This window comes from Carcharodon carcharias, chromosome 15 (assembly GCF_017639515.1).
Source record: "Carcharodon carcharias isolate sCarCar2 chromosome 15, sCarCar2.pri, whole genome shotgun sequence".
Taxonomy (NCBI): Eukaryota; Metazoa; Chordata; class Chondrichthyes; order Lamniformes; family Lamnidae; genus Carcharodon; species Carcharodon carcharias.
This window is the reverse complement of record NC_054481.1, coordinates 56,584,131-56,600,266: the sequence shown is the minus strand read 5'-3', so window position 1 is coordinate 56,600,266 and position 16,136 is coordinate 56,584,131. Positions and strand designations below refer to the sequence as shown.

General features: G+C 68.3%; 1 protein-coding gene across 2 annotated transcripts in view; it reads right to left on the bottom strand.

The window, feature by feature from the left end:
* Nucleotides 1–16,130, bottom strand: part of iqce (IQ motif containing E) — a 105,804-nt gene extending 89,674 nt beyond the window's left edge. For both annotated transcript variants that reach the window (XM_041207173.1, XM_041207174.1), the window contains exon 1: nucleotides 16,032–16,130. In XM_041207173.1, the coding sequence (XP_041063107.1) occupies nucleotides 16,032–16,067 (36 nt within the window). In that variant the 5' untranslated portion in view covers nucleotides 16,068–16,130. The remainder of the gene's footprint in view (nucleotides 1–16,031) is intronic.
* Between the last annotated feature and the right edge of the window lie 6 nt (nucleotides 16,131–16,136).

The following is a 16,136-nucleotide window of genomic DNA, read 5'->3' as shown; positions in this document are numbered from 1 at the left end:
GGGGACAAAGTGTCAATCTATATCTTGATTGTGGTAGTGAAGGAACGCTGCACTATCCCAGATGCTGTCAGCTGAATTAAACCAAGGCCCCCATATGTCGGGTGAATTTTAAAGGGAGACGTATTCCTTGCCACCCCCCAGGTCGAAAAGTTGGTTGGCACCACACCAACTTTAACACTGGCTGCCCAGCAGTGATAATACGCTGGGGGTAGCCTTAATGAGGTAAGAGTAGGACTTCCAGCCTTCAGATAGCCCCAGCAGGGTCAGAACTGGGACCAAAGGAGTCTTGAGAAGAACTCGGTGACTTAAAAGTCCAGGCATTTTGGTTGGGCATGCAGGGGTGGGCTTCAGGTTTTAGAGGCCATGGCAGAGCCATTAATTGGTCACTTAAGGGCCTTGATAGACCTAGACAGGCAGGCTGCCTGTCGCCTTACTCACTGGCCTATAATATGAGACACAGGTGGGGAGGCGGTGAGCTACCCACCCGAAGTTTTTTACATGTCCCCTGCCTTCAAATATGCTGGCGCATTCGCCATAAAACTTTATTCATTGTGTGATGCGAGAGGATGCCTGTTCATATCAGTAGCATTATGTTTGGTCACAAATGGCCATCTGATGGCATCTACATTTATGATTTCGTTAAAGATACCACATTTAATTCAACGAACGACAGTAGATTATCAAGCTTTGAAGGGTGAAAGGAGAACAAGGCAAGGAGTGAGAGGTGCAGGTGAGAGGAATTGGAGGCAGAGCCAGGGGCGGGGGGAGGTGTGGAGGAGGCCAAGGTGTGGTGGTGGGGCGATAGGGCATGCTGGAACAATGTGGAACTAGTGGGGTGCGGGGGCACGATGGGGGGGCCGGGACACGAGGGGACGGGGGCGGCAGGGGTGCGGGAGGGAAGGGGATGGGCAGGGGGCACAGTGAGAGGGCAGGCCAAAGAGGGGGGGAGGGGCTGGCCGGGCCGAAGGGGGTGGGGGGTGGACCAAAGGAGGGTGGGGGGAAGGGGGGACAAAGGAGGGGGGTGGAAGGGGGGGACAAAGGAGGGGGGGGACAAAGGAGGGGGGGGGACAAAGGAGGGGGGGGACAAAGGAGGGGGGGGGGACAAAGGAGGGGGGGGGGACAAAGGAGGGGGGGGGGGGGACAAAGGTGGGGGGGGGGGGACAAAGGTGGGGGGGGGGGGACAAAGGTGGGGGGGGGGGGACAAAGGTGGGGGGGGGGGGGACAAAGGTGGGGGGGGGGGACAAAGGAGGGGGGGGGGGACAAAGGAGGGGGGGGGGACAAAGGAGGGGGGGGACAAAGGAGGGGGGGGGGACAAAGGAGGGGGGGGGGGAGACAAAGGAGGGGGGGGGGGAGACAAAGGAGGGGGGAGACAAAGGAGGGGGGGGGACAAAGGAGGGGGGGGGACAAAGGAGGGGGGGGGACAAAGGAGGGGGGGGGACAAAGGTGGGGGGGGGGGACAAAGGTGGGGGGGGGGACAAAGGTGGGGGGGGGACAAAGGTGGGGGGGGGGACAAAGGTGGGGGGGGGGACAAAGGTGGGGGGGGGGACAAAGGTGGGGGGGGGGACAAAGGAGGGGGGGGGACACAAAGGAGGGGGGGGGACAAAGGAGGGGGGGGGGACAAAGGAGGGGGGGGGGGACAAAGGAGGGGGGGGGACAAAGGAGGGGGGGGGGAGACAAAGGAGGGGGGGGGAGACAAAGGAGGGGGGGGGAGACAAAGGAGGGGGGGGACAAAGGAGGGGGGGGGACAAAGGAGGGGGGGGGACAAAGGAGGGGGGGAGACAAAGGAGGGGGGGGACAAAGGAGGGGGGGGACAAAGGAGGGGGGGGACAAAGGAGGGGGGGGACAAAGGAGGGGGGGGACAAAGGAGGGGGGGGGACAAAGGAGGGGGGGACAAAGGAGGGGGGGACAAAGGAGGGGGGGACAAAGGAGGGGGGGACAAAGGAGGGGGGGACAAAGGAGGGGGGGGACAAAGGAGGGGGGGGACAAAGGAGGGGGGCACAAGGAGGGGGGGCACAAAGGAGGGGGGCACAAAGGAGGGGGGCACAAAGGAGGGGGGCACAAAGGAGGGGGGGCACAAAGGAGGGGGGCACAAAGGAGGGGGGCACAAAGGAGGGGGGCACAAAGGAGGGGGGCACAAAGGAGGGGGGGCACAAAGGAGGGGGGGCACAAAGGAGGGGGGGCACAAAGGAGGGGGGGCACAAAGGAGGGGGGGCACAAAGGAGGGGGGCACAAAGGAGGGGGGGCACAAAGGAGGGGGGCACAAAGGAGGGGGGCACAAAGGAGGGGGGCACAAAGGAGGGGGGCACAAAGGAGGGGGGCACAAAGGAGGGGGGCACAAAGGAGGGGGGCACAAAGGAGGGGGGCACAAAGGAGGGGGGCACAAAGGAGGGGGGCACAAAGGAGGGGAGGGAGAAAGGAGGGTGGGGAAGGGCGGCACAAAGGAGGGTGGGGAAGGGCGGCACAAAGGAGGGTGGGGAAGGGCGGCACAAAGGAGGGTGGGGAAGGGCGGCACAAAGGAGGGTGGGGAAGGGCGGCACAAAGGAGGGTGGGGAAGGGCGGCACAAAGGAGGGTGGGGAAGGGCGGCACAAAGGAGGGTGGGGAAGGGCGGCACAAAGGAGGGTGGGGAAGGGCGGCACAAAGGAGGGTGGGGAAGGGCGGCACAAAGGAGGGTGGGGAAGGGCGGCACAAAGGAGGGTGGGGAAGGGCGGCACAAAGGAGGGTGGGGAAGGGCGGCACAAAGGAGGGTGGGGAAGGGCGGCACAAAGGAGGGTGGGGAAGGGGGGCACAAAGGAGGGTGGGGAAGGGGGGCACAAAGGAGGGTGGGGAAGGGGGGCACAAAGGAGGGTGGGGAAGGGGGGCACAAAGGAGGGTGGGGAAGGGGGGCACAAAGGAGGGTGGGGAAGGGGGGCACAAAGGAGGGTGGGGAAGGGGGGCACAAAGGAGGGTGGGGAAGGGGGGCACAAAGGAGGGTGGGGAAGGGGGGCACAAAGGAGGGTGGGGAAGGGGGGCACAAAGGAGGGTGGGGAAGGGGGGCACAAAGGAGGGTGGGGAAGGGGGGCACAAAGGAGGGTGGGGAAGGGGGGCACAAAGGAGGGTGGGGAAGGGGGGCACAAAGGAGGGTGGGGAAGGGGGGCACAAAGGAGGGTGGGGAAGGGGGGCACAAAGGAGGGTGGGGAAGGGGGGCACAAAGGAGGGTGGGGAAGGGGGGCACAAAGGAGGGGGGAAGGGGGGCACAAAGGAGGGGGGAAGGGTGGCACAAAGGAGGGGGAGCGGAAGGCACAAAGGAGGGGGAGCGGAGGGCACAAAGGAGGGGGAGCGGAGGGCACAAAGGAGGGGGAGGGGGGCACAAAGGAGGGGGAGGGGGGCACAAAGGAGGGGGGGAAGGGCGGCACAAAGGAGGGGGAAGGGCGGCACAAAGGAGGGGGGAAGGGCGGCACAAAGGAGGGGGGAAGGGCGGCACAAAGGAGGGGGGAAGGGCGGCACAAAGGAGGGGGGAAGGGCGGCACAAAGGAGGGGGGAAGGGCGGCACAAAGGAGGGGGGAAGGGCGGCACAAAGGAGGGGGGAAGGGCGGCACAAAGGAGGGGGGAAGGGCGGCACAATGGAGGGGGGGAAGGGCGGCACAAAGGAGGGGGGAAGGGCGGCACAAAGGAGGGGGGAAGGGCGGCACAAAGGAGGGGGGAAGGGCGGCACAAAGGAGGGGGAAGGGCGGCACAAAGGAGGGGGGAAGGGCGGCACAAAGGAGGGGGGAAGGGCGGCACAAAGGAGGGGGGAAGGGCGGCACAAAGGAGGGGGGAAGGGCGGCACAAAGGAGGGGGGAAGGGCGGCACAAAGGAGGGGGCAAGGGCGGCACAAAGGAGGGGGGAAGGGCGGCACAAAGGAGGGGGAAGGGCGGCACAAAGGAGGGGGGAAGGGCGGCACAAAGGAGGGGGAAGGGCGGCACAAAGGAGGGGGGAAAGGGCGGCACAAAGGAGGGGGGAAGGGCGGCACAAAGGAGGGGGGAAGGGCGGCACAAAGGAGGGGGGAAGGGCGGCACAAAGGAGGGGGGAAGGGCGGCACAAAGGAGGGGGGAAGGGCGGCACAAAGGAGGGGGGAAGGGCGGCACAAAGGAGGGGGGAAGGGCGGCACAAAGGAGGGGGGAAGGGCGGCACAAAGGAGGGGGGAAAGGGCGGCACAAAGGAGGGGGGAAGGGCGGCACAAAGGAGGGGGGAAGGGCGGCACAAAGGAGGGGGGAAGGGCGGCACAAAGGAGGGGGGAAAGGGCGGCACAAAGGAGGGGGGAAGGGCGGCACAAAGGAGGGGGGAAGGGCGGCACAAAGGAGGGGGGAAGGGCGGCACAAAGGAGGGGGGAAGGCGGCACAAAGGAGGGGGGAAGGGCGGCACAAAGGAGGGGGGAAGGGCGGCACAAAGGAGGGGGGAAGGGCGGCACAAAGGAGGGGGGAAGGGCGGCACAAAGGAGGGGGGAAGGGCGGCACAAAGGAGGGGGGAAGGGCGGCACAAAGGAGGGGGGAAGGGCGGCACAAAGGAGGGGGGAAGGGCGGCACAAAGGAGGGGGGAAGGGCGGCACAAAGGAGGGGGGAAGGGCGGCACAAAGGAGGGGGGAAGGGCGGCACAAAGGAGGGGGGAAGGGCGGCACAAAGGAGGGGGAAGGGCGGCACAAAGGAGGGGGGAAGGGCGGCACAAAGGAGGGGGAAGGGCGGCACAAAGGAGGGGGGAAGGGCGGCACAAAGGAGGGGGGAAGGGCGGCACAAAGGAGGGGGAAGGGCGGCACAAAGGAGGGGGGAAGGGCGGCACAAAGGAGGGGGGAAGGGCGGCACAAAGGAGGGGGGAAGGGCGGCACAAAGGAGGGGGGAAGGGCGGCACAAAGGAGGGGGGAAGGGCGGCACAAAGGAGGGGGGAAGGGCGGCACAAAGGAGGGGGGAAGGGCGGCACAAAGGAGGGGGGAAAGGGCGGCACAAAGGAGGGGGGAAGGGCGGCACAAAGGAGGGGGAAGGGCGGCACAAAGGAGGGGGGAAGGGCGGCACAAAGGAGGGGGGAAGGGCGGCACAAAGGAGGGGGGAAGGGCGGCACAAAGGAGGGGGGAAGGGCGGCACAAAGGAGGGGGGAAGGGCGGCACAAAGGAGGGGGGAAGGGCGGCACAAAGGAGGGGGGAAGGGCGGCACAAAGGAGGGGGGAAGGGCGGCACAAAGGAGGGGGGAAGGGCGGCACAAAGGAGGGGGGGAAGGGCGGCACAAAGGAGGGGGGAAGGGCGGCACAAAGGAGGGGGGGAAGGGCGGCACAAAGGAGGGGGGAAGGGCGGCACAAAGGAGGGGGGAAGGGCGGCACAAAGGAGGGGGGAAGGGCGGCACAAAGGAGGGGGGAAGGGCGGCACAAAGGAGGGGGGAAGGGCGGCACAAAGGAGGGGGGAAGGGCGGCACAAAGGAGGGGGGAAGGGGGGCACAAAGGAGGGGGGAAGGGGGGCACAAAGGAGGGGGGAAGGGGGGCACAAAGGAGGGGGGAAGGGGGGCACAAAGGAGGGGGGAAGGGGGGCACAAAGGAGGGGGGAAGGGGGGCACAAAGGAGGGGGGAAGGGGGGCACAAAGGAGGGGGGAAGGGGGGCACAAAGGAGGGGGGAAGGGGGGCACAAAGGAGGGGGGAAGGGGGGCACAAAGGAGGGGGGAAGGGGGGCACAAAGGAGGGGGGAAGGGGGGCACAAAGGAGGGGGGAAGGGGGGCACAAAGGAGGGGGAAGGGGGGCACAAAGGAGGGGGGAGGGGGGCACAAAGGAGGGGGGACAAGGAAGGGGGGAGGGGGGACAAAGAAGGGGGAGGGGGGACAAAGAAGGGGGGAGGGGGGACAAAGAAGGGGGGAGGGGGACAAAGAAGGGGGGAGGGGGACAAAGAAGGGGGGAGGGGGGACCAAAGAAGGGGGGAGGGGGACAAAGAAGGGGGGAGGGGGGGACAAAGAAGGGGGGAGGGGGGAAAAGAAGGGGGGAGGGGGGAAAAGAAGGGGGGAGGGGGGGGACAAAGAAGGGGGAGGGGGGGACAAAGAAGGGGGGAGGGGGGGACAAAGAAGGGGGGAGGGGGGGACAAAGAAGGGGGGAGGGGGGGACAAAGAAGGGGGGAGGGGGGGACAAAGAAGGGGGGAGGGGGGGACAAAGAAGGGGGGAGGGGGGACAAAGAAGGGGGGAGGGGGGACAAAGAAGGGGGGAGGGGGGACAAAGAAGGGGGAGGGGGGGACAAAGAAGGGGGAGGGGGGGACAAAGAAGGGGGGAGGGGGGGACAAAGAAGGGGGGAGGGGGGACAAAGAAGGGGGGAGGGGGGGACAAAGGAGGGGGGAGGGGGGACAAAGGAGGGGGGAGGGGGGACAAAGGTGGGGGGAGGGGGGACAAAGGTGGGGGGAGGGGGGGGACAAAGGAGGGGGGAGGGGGGACAAAGGAGGGGGGAGGGGGGACAAAGGAGGGGGGAGGGGGGACAAAGGAGGGGGGAGGGGGGACAAAGGAGGGGGGAGGGGGGACAAAGGAGGGGGGAGGGGGGACAAAGGAGGGGGGAGGGGGGACAAAGGAGGGGGGAGGGGGGACAAATGAGGGGGAGGGGGACAAATGAGGGGGAGGGAGGGGGGACAAATGAGGGGGGAGGGGGGACAATGAGGGGGGAGGGGGGACAAATGAGGGGGGAGGGGGGACAAATGAGGGGGGAGTGGGGACAAAGGAGGGGGAGGGGGGACAAAGGAGGGGGAGGGGGGACAAAGGAGGGGGGAGGGGGGAAAAGGAGGGGGAGGGGGGAAAAGGAGGGGGGACAAAGGAGGGGGGAGGGGGGACAAAGGAGGGGGGAGGGGGACAAAGGAGGGGGGAGGGGGGACAAAGGAGGGGGGAGGGGGGAAAAGGAGGGGGGAGGGGGGAAAAGGAGGGGGGACAAAGGAGGGGGGAGGGGGGACAAAGGAGGGGGATGGGGGGACAAAGGAGGGGGGGAGGCGGGGACAAGGGAGGGGGAAGTGGTGGGACAAGGAGGGGGGGAGGGGGGGACAAAGGAGGGGGGGAGACAAAGGAGGGGGAGGGGGGGACAAAGGAGGGGGAGGGGGGACAAAGGAGGGGGAGGGGGGACAAAGGAGGGGGAGGGGGGACAAAGGAGGGGGAGGGGGGACAAAGGAGGGGGAGGGGGGACAAAGGAGGGGGAGGGGGGACAAAGGAGGGGGAGGGGGGACCAAGGAGGGGGAGGGGGGACAAAGAAGGGGGGGAGGGGGGACAAAGAAGGGGGGAGGGGGGACAAAGAAGGGGGGAGGGGGGACAAAGAAGGGGGGAGGGGGGACAAGAAGGGGGGAGGGGGGACAAAGAAGGGGGGAGGGGGGGACAAAGAAGGGGGGAGGGGGGACAAGAAGGGGGGAGGGGGGAAAAGAAGGGGGGAGGGGGGGACAAAGAAGGGGGGACGGGGGGGGGACACAGAAGGGGGGAGGGGGGGACAAAGAAGGGGGGAGGGGGGGACAAAACAGGGGGGAGGGGGGGGACAAAGAAGGGAGGAGGGGGGGACAAAGAAGGGGGAGGGGGGGACAAAGAAGGGGGAGGGGGGGGACAAAGAAGGGGGGAGGGGGGGACAAAGAAGGGGGAGGGGGGGACAAAGAAGGGGGGAGGGGGGACAAAGAAGGGGGGAGGGGGGACAAAGAAGGGGGGAGGGGGGACAAAGGAGGGGGGAGGGGGGGACAAGGAGGGGGGAGGGGGGACAAAGGAGGGGGGAGGGGGGACAAAGGAGGGGGGAGGGGGGACAAAGGAGGGGGGAGGGGGGACAAAGGAGGGGGAGGGGGGACAAAGGAGGGGGGAGGGGGGACAAAGGAGGGGGGAGGGGGGACAAAGGAGGGGGGAGGGGGGACAAAGGAGGGGGGAGGGGGGACAAATGAGGGGGGAGGGGGGACAAAGGAGGGGGGAGGGGGGACAAAGGAGGGGGGAGGGGGGACAAAGGAGGGGGGAGGGGGAAAGGAGGGGGGAGGGGGGGAAAAAAGGAGGGGGGAGGGGGGAAAAAGGAGGGGGGAAAAAGGAGGGGGACAAAGGAGGGGATGGGGGGACAAAGGAGGGGGGAGGCGGGGACAAGGGAGGGGGAAGTGGTGGGACAAAGGAGGGGGGAGGGGGGACAAAGGAGGGGGGAGGGGGGACAAAGGAGGGGGGAGGGGGGACAAATGAGGGGGGAGGGGGGACAAATGAGGGGGGAGGGGGGACAAAGGAGGGGGAGGGGGGAAAAGGAGGGGGGACAAAGGAGGGGGATGGGGGGACAAAGGAGGGGGGAGGGGGGACAAAGGAGGGGGGAGGGGGGACAAAGGAGGGGGGAGGGGGGACAAATGAGGGGGAGGGGGGACAAATGAGGGGGGAGGGGGGACAAATGAGGGGGGAGGGGGGACAAATGAGGGGGGAGGGGGGACAAATGAGGGGGGAGGGGGGACAAATGAGGGGGGAGTGGGACAAAGGAGGGGGAGGGGGGACAAAGGAGGGGGAGGGGGGACAAAGGAGGGGGGAGGGGGGGAAAAGGAGGGGGGAGGGGGGAAAGGAGGGGGACAAAGGAGGGGGGAGGGGGGACAAAGGAGGGGGGGAGGGGGGACAAAGGAGGGGGGAGGGGGGAAAAGGAGGGGGGAGGGGGGGAAAAGGAGGGGGGACAAAGGAGGGGGGAGGGGGGACAAAGGAGGGGGATGGGGGGACAAAGGAGGGGGGAGGCGGGGACAAGGGAGGGGGAAGTGGTGGGACAAAGGAGGGGGGAGGGGGGGACAAAGGAGGGGGGAGACAAAGGAGGGGGGAGGGGGACAAAGGAGGGGGAGGGGGGACAAAGGAGGGGGAGGGGGGACAAAGGAGGGGGAGGGGGGACAAAGGAGGGGGAGGGGGGACAAAGGAGGGGGAGGGGGGACAAAGGAGGGGGAGGGGGACAAAGGAGGGGGAGGGGGGACAAAGGAGGGGGAGGGGGGACAAAGGAGGGGGAGGGGGGACAAAGGAGGGGGGTGGGGGGACAAAGGAGGGGGAGGGGGGACAAAGAAGGGGGGAGGGGGGACAAAGAAGGGGGGAGGGGGGACAAAGAAGGGGGAGGGGGGACAAAGAAGGGGGAGGGGGGACAAAGAAGGGGGGAGGGGGGACAAAGAAGGGGGGAGGGGGGACAAAGAAGGGGGGAGGGGGGGACAAAGAAGGGGGAGGGGGGACAAAGAAGGGGGGGAGGGGGGAAAAGAAGGGGGGAGGGGGGAAGGAGGGGGGGGACAAAGAAGGGGGAAGGGGGGGACAAAGAAGGGGGGAGGGGGGGGACAAAGAAGGGGGGAGGGGGGGACAAAACAGGGGGGAGGGGGGGACAAAGAAGGGAGGAGGGGGGGACAAAGAAGGGGGGAGGGGGGGACAAAGAAGGGGGGAGGGGGGACAAAGAAGGGGGGAGGGGGGGACAAAGAAGGGGGGAGGGGGGACAAAGAAGGGGGAGGGGGGACAAAGAAGGGGGGAGGGGGGGACAAAGAAGGGGGGAGGGGGGGACAAAGGAGGGGGAGGGGGGGACAAAGGAGGGGGGAGGGGGGACAAAGGAGGGGGGAGGGGGGACCAAAGGAGGGGGGAGGGGGGACAAAGGAGGGGGGAGGGGGGACAAAGGAGGGGGGAGGGGGACAAAGGAGGGGGGAGGGGGGACAAAGGAGGGGGGAGGGGGGACAAAGGAGGGGGGGAGGGGGGACAAAGGAGGGGGGAGGGGGGACAAATGAGGGGGGAGGGGGGACAAAGGAGGGGGGAGGGGGGACAAAGGAGGGGGGAGGGGGGAAAAAGGAGGGGGGAGGGGGGAAAAAGGAGGGGGGAGGGGGGAAAAAGGAGGGGGGACAAAGGAGGGGGATGGGGGGACAAAGGAGGGGGGAGGCGGGGACAAGGGAGGGGGAAGTGGTGGGACAAAGGAGGGGGGAGGGGGGACAAAGGAGGGGGGAGGGGGGACAAAGGAGGGGGGAGGGGGACAAATGAGGGGGGAGGGGGGACAAATGAGGGGGAGGGGGGACAAAGGAGGGGGAGGGGGGACAAAGGAGGGGGGACAAAGGAGGGGGATGGGGGGACAAAGGAGGGGGATGGGGGGACAAAGGAGGGGGATGGGGGGACAAAGGAGGGGGGAGGCGGGGACAAGGGAGGGGGGAGGGGGGGACAAAGGAGGGGGGAGGGGGGGACAAAGGAGGGGGGAGACAAAGGAGGGGGGAGGGGGACAAAGGAGGGGGAGGGGGGACAAAGGAGGGGGAGGGGGACAAAGGAGGGGGAGGGGGGGACAATGGAGGGGGAGGGGGGGACAAAGGAGGGGGAGGGGGGACAAAGGAGGGGGAGGGGGGGACAAAGGAGGGGGAGGGGGGGACAAAGGAGGGGGAGGGGGGGACAAAGGAGGGGGAGGGGGGGACAAAGGAGGGGGGGACAAAGGAGGGGGGGGACAAAGGAGGGGGGGGACAAAGGAGGGGGGGACAAAGGAGGGGGGGACAAAGGAGGGGGGGACAAAGGAGGGGGGGACAAAGGTGGGGGGGACAAAGGTGGGGGGGACAAAGCTGGGGGGGGACAAAGGTGGGGGGGGACAAAGGTGGGGGGGGACAAAGGTGGGGGGGACAAAGGTGGGGGGGGACAAAGGAGGGGGGGGGACAAGGAGGGGGGGACAAAGGAGGGGGTGCAAAGGAGGGGGGGGGGGACGGGACAAAGGAGTGGGGGGGACGGGACAAAGGAGTGGGGGCGACGGGACAAAGGAGGGGGGCGACGGGACAAAGGAGGGGGGCGACGGGACAAAGGAGGGGGGGGACGGGACAAAGGAGGGGGGGACGGGACAAAGGAGGGGGGGGACGGGACAAAGGAGGGGGGGGACGGGACAAAGGAGGGGGGGGACGGGACAAAGGAGGGGGGGACGGGACAAAGGAGGGGGGGGACGGGACAAGAGGGGGGGACGGGACAAAGGAGGGGGGGGACAAAGGAGGGGGGGACAAAGGAGGGGGGGGACAAAGGAGGGGGGGGACAAAGGGGGGGGGGGGACAAAGGGGGGGGGACAAAGGGGGGGGACAAAGGGGGGGGACAAAGGGGGGGGACAAAGGGGGGGGACAAAGGGGGGGACAAAGGAGGGGGGGACAAAGGAGGGGGGGACAAAGGTGGGGGGGACAAAGGAGGGGGGGACAAAGGAGGGGGGGACAAAGGAGGGGGGGACAAAGGAGGGGGGGACAAAGGAGGGGGGGGGACGGGATAAAGGAGTGGGGGGGACGGGACAAAGGAGTGGGGGGGACGGGACAAAGGAGTGGGGGGGACGGGACAAAGGAGTGGGGGGGACGGGACAAAGGAGGGGGACGACGGGACAAAGGAGGGGGGCGACGGGACAAAGGAGGGGGGCGACGGGACAAAGGAGGGGGGCGACGGGACAAAGGAGGGGGGCGGACGGGACAAAGGAGGGGGGCGGACGGGACAAAGGAGGGGGGGCGACGGGACAAAGGAGGGGGGGCGACGGGACAAAGGAGGGGGGGCGACGGGACAAAGGAGGGGGGGGACGGGACAAAGGGGGGGGGGGACGGGACAAAGGAGGGGGGGGGGGGGACGGGACAAAGGAGGGGGGGACGGGACAAAGGAGGGGGGGGGGACGGGACAAAGGAGGGGGGGGACAAAGGGGGGGGGGACAAAGGGGGGGGACAAAGGGGGGGGGACAAAGGGGGGGACAAAGGAGGGGGGGACAAAGGAGGGGGGACAAAGGAGGGGGGGACAAAGGTGGGGGGGACAAAGGTGGGGGGGGACAAAGGAGGGGGGGACAAAGGAGGGGGGGACAAAGGAGGGGGGGACAAAGGTGGGGGGGACAAAGGTGGGGGGGACAAAGGAGGGGGGTGACAAAGGAGGGGGGGGACAAAGGAGGGGGGGGACAAAGGAGGGGGGGACAAAGGAGGGGGGGACAAAGGAGGGGGGGGACAAAGGAGGGGGGGGACAAAGGAGGGGGTGCAAAGGAGTGGGGGGGGGGGACAAAGGAGTGGGGGCGACGGGACAAAGGAGTGGGGCGACGGGACAAAGGAGGGGGGCGACGGGACAAAGGAGGGGGGCGACGGGACAAAGGAGGGGGGCGACGGGACAAAGGAGGGGGGCGACGGGACAAAGGAGGGGGGCGACGGGACAAAGGAGGGGGGCGACGGGACAAAGGAGGGGGGCGACGGGACAAAGGAGGGGGGGGACGGGACAAAGGGGGGGGGGGACGGGACAAAGGAGGGGGGGGGGACGGGACAAAGGAGGGGGGGGGGACGGGACAAAGGAGGGGGGGGACGGGACAAAGGAGGGGGGGGGACGGGACAAAGGAGGGGGGGGGGACGGGACAAAGGAGGGGGGGGGACGGGACAAAGGAGGGGGGGGACAAAGGAGGGGGGGGACAAAGGAGGGGGGGGACCAAAGGAGGGGGTGCAAAGGAGGGGGGGGGACGGGACAAAGGAGGGGGGGCGACGGGACAAAGGAGTGGGGGCGACGGGACAAAGGAGGGGGCGACGGGACAAAGGAGGGGGGCGACGGGACAAAGGAGGGGGGCGACGGGACAAAGGAGGGGGGCGACGGGACAAGGAGGGGGGCGGACGGGACAAAGGAGGGGGGGGGACGGGACAAAGGAGGGGGGGGCGACGGGACAAAGGAGGGGGGGGACGGGACAAAGGAGGGGGGGGACAAAGGAGGGGGGGACAAAGGAGGGGGGGACAAAGGAGGGGGGGGACAAAGGAGGGGGGGACAAAGGAGGGGGGGACAAAGGAGGGGGGGACAAAGGGGGGGGACAAAGGGGGGGGGACAAAGGGGGGGGACAAAGGGGGGGGACAAAGGGGGGGGACAAAGGGGGGGACAAAGGAGGGGGGGACAAAGGAGGGGGGGACAAAGGAGGGGGGGACAAAGGTGGGGGGGACAAAGGTGGGGGGGACAAAGGTTGGGGGGACAAAGGTGGGGGGGACAAAGGAGGGGGGGACAAAGGAGGGGGGGGGACGGGATAAAGGAGTGGGGGGGACGGGATAAAGGAGTGGGGGGGACGGGACAACGGAGTGGGGGGGACGGGACAAAGGAGTGTGGGCGACGGGACAAAGGAGGGGGACGACGGGACAAAGGAGGGGGGCGACGGGACAAAGGAGGGGGGCGACGGGACAAAGGAGGGGGGCGGGGGGGGGGACGGGACAAAGGAGGGGGGGGGACGGGACAAAGGAGGGGGGGGGACGGGACAAAGGAGGGGGGGGGACGGGACAAAGGAGGGGGGGGGGGACGGGACAAAGGAGGGGGGGGGGACGGGACAAAGGAGGGGGGGACGGGACAAAGGAGGGGGGGGACGGGACAAAGGAGGGGGGGGACGGGACAAAGGAGGGGGGGGACGGGACAAAGGAGGGGGGGGACGGGACAAAGGAGGGGGGGGACGGGACAAAGGAGGGGGGGGACGGGACAAAGGAGGGGGGGGGACGGGACAAAGGAGGGGGGGGGACGGGACAAAGGAGGGGGGGGGACGGGACAAAGGAGGGGGGGGACAAAGGAGGGGGGGGACAAAGGAGGGGGGGGACAAAGGAGGGGGGGGACAAAGGAGGGGGGGACAAAGGAGGGGGTGCAAAGGAGGGGGGGGGACGGGACAAAGGAGTGGGGGGGACGGGACAAAGGAGTGGGGGCGACGGGACAAAGGAGGGGGGCGACGGGACAAAGGAGGGGGGCGACGGGACAAAGGAGGGGGGCGACGGGACAAAGGAGGGGGGCGACGGACAAAGGAGGGGGGCGACGGGACAAAGGAGGGGGGCGACGGGACAAAGGAGGGGGGCGACGGGGACAAAGGAGGGGGGCGACGGGACAAAGGAGGGGGGGGGACGGGACAAAGGAGGGGGGGGGACGGGACAAAGGAGGGGGGGGACGGGACAAAGGAGGGGGGGGACGGGACAAAGGAGGGGGGGGACGGGACAAAGGAGGGGGGGGACAAAGGAGGGGGGGGACAAAGGAGGGGGGGACAAAGGAGGGGGGGACAAAGGGGGGGGACAAAGGGGGGGGGACAAAGGGGGGGGGGACAAAGGGGGGGCGGGGACAAAGGGGGGGGGACAAAGGGGGGGACAAAGGAGGGGGGGACAAAGGAGGGGGGGACAAAGGAGGGGGGGACAAAGGTGGGGGGGACAAAGGTTGGGGGGACAAAGGTGGGGGGGACAAAGGAGGGGGGGACAAAGGAGGGGGGGGGGATGGGATAAAGGAGTGGGGGGGACGGGATAAAGGAGTGGGGGGGACGGGACAAAGGAGTGGGGGCGACGGGACAAAGGGGGGGGGGGACGGGACAAAGGGGGGGGGGGAAACGGGACAAAGGGGGGGGGAACGGGACAAAGGGGGGGGGAACGGGACAAAGGGGGGGGGGGGACGGGACAAAGGGGGGGGGGGACGGGACAAAGGGGGGGGGGACGGGACAAAGGAGGGGGGGGGACGGGACAAAGGAGGGTGGGGGACGGGACAAAGGAGGGGGGGGGGAACGGGACAAAGGAGGAGGGTGGAGGGGGGAAGGGGGGGACCGAGGGGGGGGGGGGGAGGGAAGGGGGGGACAAAGGAGGAGGGGGGGGACAAAGGAGGAGGGGGGGGACAAAGGAGGATGGGGGAAGGAGGGGGGACCGGGGGGGGGGGGGGGGGGGGGGGGGACGGGGAGGGACGGGACAAAGGAGGGGGGAGGGACGGGGACACAAAGGAGGGGGGAGGGACGGGGACACAAAGGAGGGGGGAGGGACGGGGACACAAAGGAGGGGGGAGGGACGGGGACACAAAGGAGGGGGGAGGGACGGGGACACAAAGGAGGGGGGAGGGACGGGGACACAAAGGAGGGGGGAGGGACGGGGACACAAAGGAGGGGGGAGGGACGGGGACACAAAGGAGGGGGGAGGGACGGGGACACAAAGGAGGGGGGAGGGACGGGGACACAAAGGAGGGGGGAGGGACGGGGACACAAAGGAGGGGGGAGGGACGGGGACACAAAGGAGGGGGGAGGGACGGGGACACAAAGGAGGGGGGAGGGACGGGGGACACAAAGGAGGGGGGAGGGACGGGGACACAAAGGAGGGGGGAGGGACGGGGACACAAAGGAGGGGGGAGGGACGGGGACACAAAGGAGGGGGGAGGGACGGGGACACAAAGGAGGGGGGAGGGACGGGGACCAAAGGAGGGGGGAGGGACGGGGACACAAAGGAGGGGGGAGGGACGGGGACACAAAGGAGGGGGGAGGGACGGGGACACAAAGGAGGGGGGAGGGACGGGGACACAAAGGAGGGGGGAGGGACGGGGACACAAAGGAGGGGGGAGGGACGGGGACACAAAGGAGGGGGGAGGGACGGGGACACAAAGGAGGGGGGAGGGACGGGGACACAAAGGAGGGGGGAGGGACGGGGACACAAAGGAGGGGGGAGGGACGGGGACACAAAGGAGGGGGGAGGGACGGGGACACAAAGGAGGGGGGAGGGACGGGGACACAAAGGAGGGGGGAGGGACGGGGACCAAAGGAGGGGGGAGGGACGGGGACACAAAGGAGGGGGGAGGGACGGGGACACAAAGGAGGGGGGAGGGACGGGGACACAAAGGAGGGGGAGGGACGGGGACACAAAGGAGGGGGAGGGACGGGGACACAAAGGAGGGGGGAGGGACGGGGACACAAAGGAGGGGGGAGGGACGGGGACACAAAGGAGGGGGGAGGGACGGGGACACAAAGGAGGGGGGGAGGGGGGAGGGGGACAAAGGAGGGGGGGAGGGGGGGAGGGGGACAAAGGAGGGGGGGAGGGGGGGAGGGGGACAAAGGAGGAGGGGGAGGGAGACAAAGAAGGGGGGGAGGGGGACAAAGGGGGGGGAGGGGGGACAAAGGGGGGGGGGGGGGGAGGGGGACAAAGGGGGGGGGAGGGGGACAAAGGAGGGCGGACAGAGGAGGGAGGTAAGGGGGGACGAGGGGTGAGATGAGGGAGGGGTGGACGAGTTCGGGAGGGGGGTGGACGAGGCAGTGGGTTCGAGGGGACAAAGGGAATAGCGAAGGGAAGGGGGGGGGTGGGAACGAATAAATTGGATGTTTATCTCTGAATTCGGGCAATGAAATCCTAGCTTTCTCTTCCCAATTCCGGCCTCTTACTCCCAGATCATCTTCGGTCCCGTCACTGAACGACATCTCGGCCACTGAGGTTAACCAAGGCTTCTTGTGGTCTGGGTCGGACTGTCCAGCGGCCCTGCTTCCGCT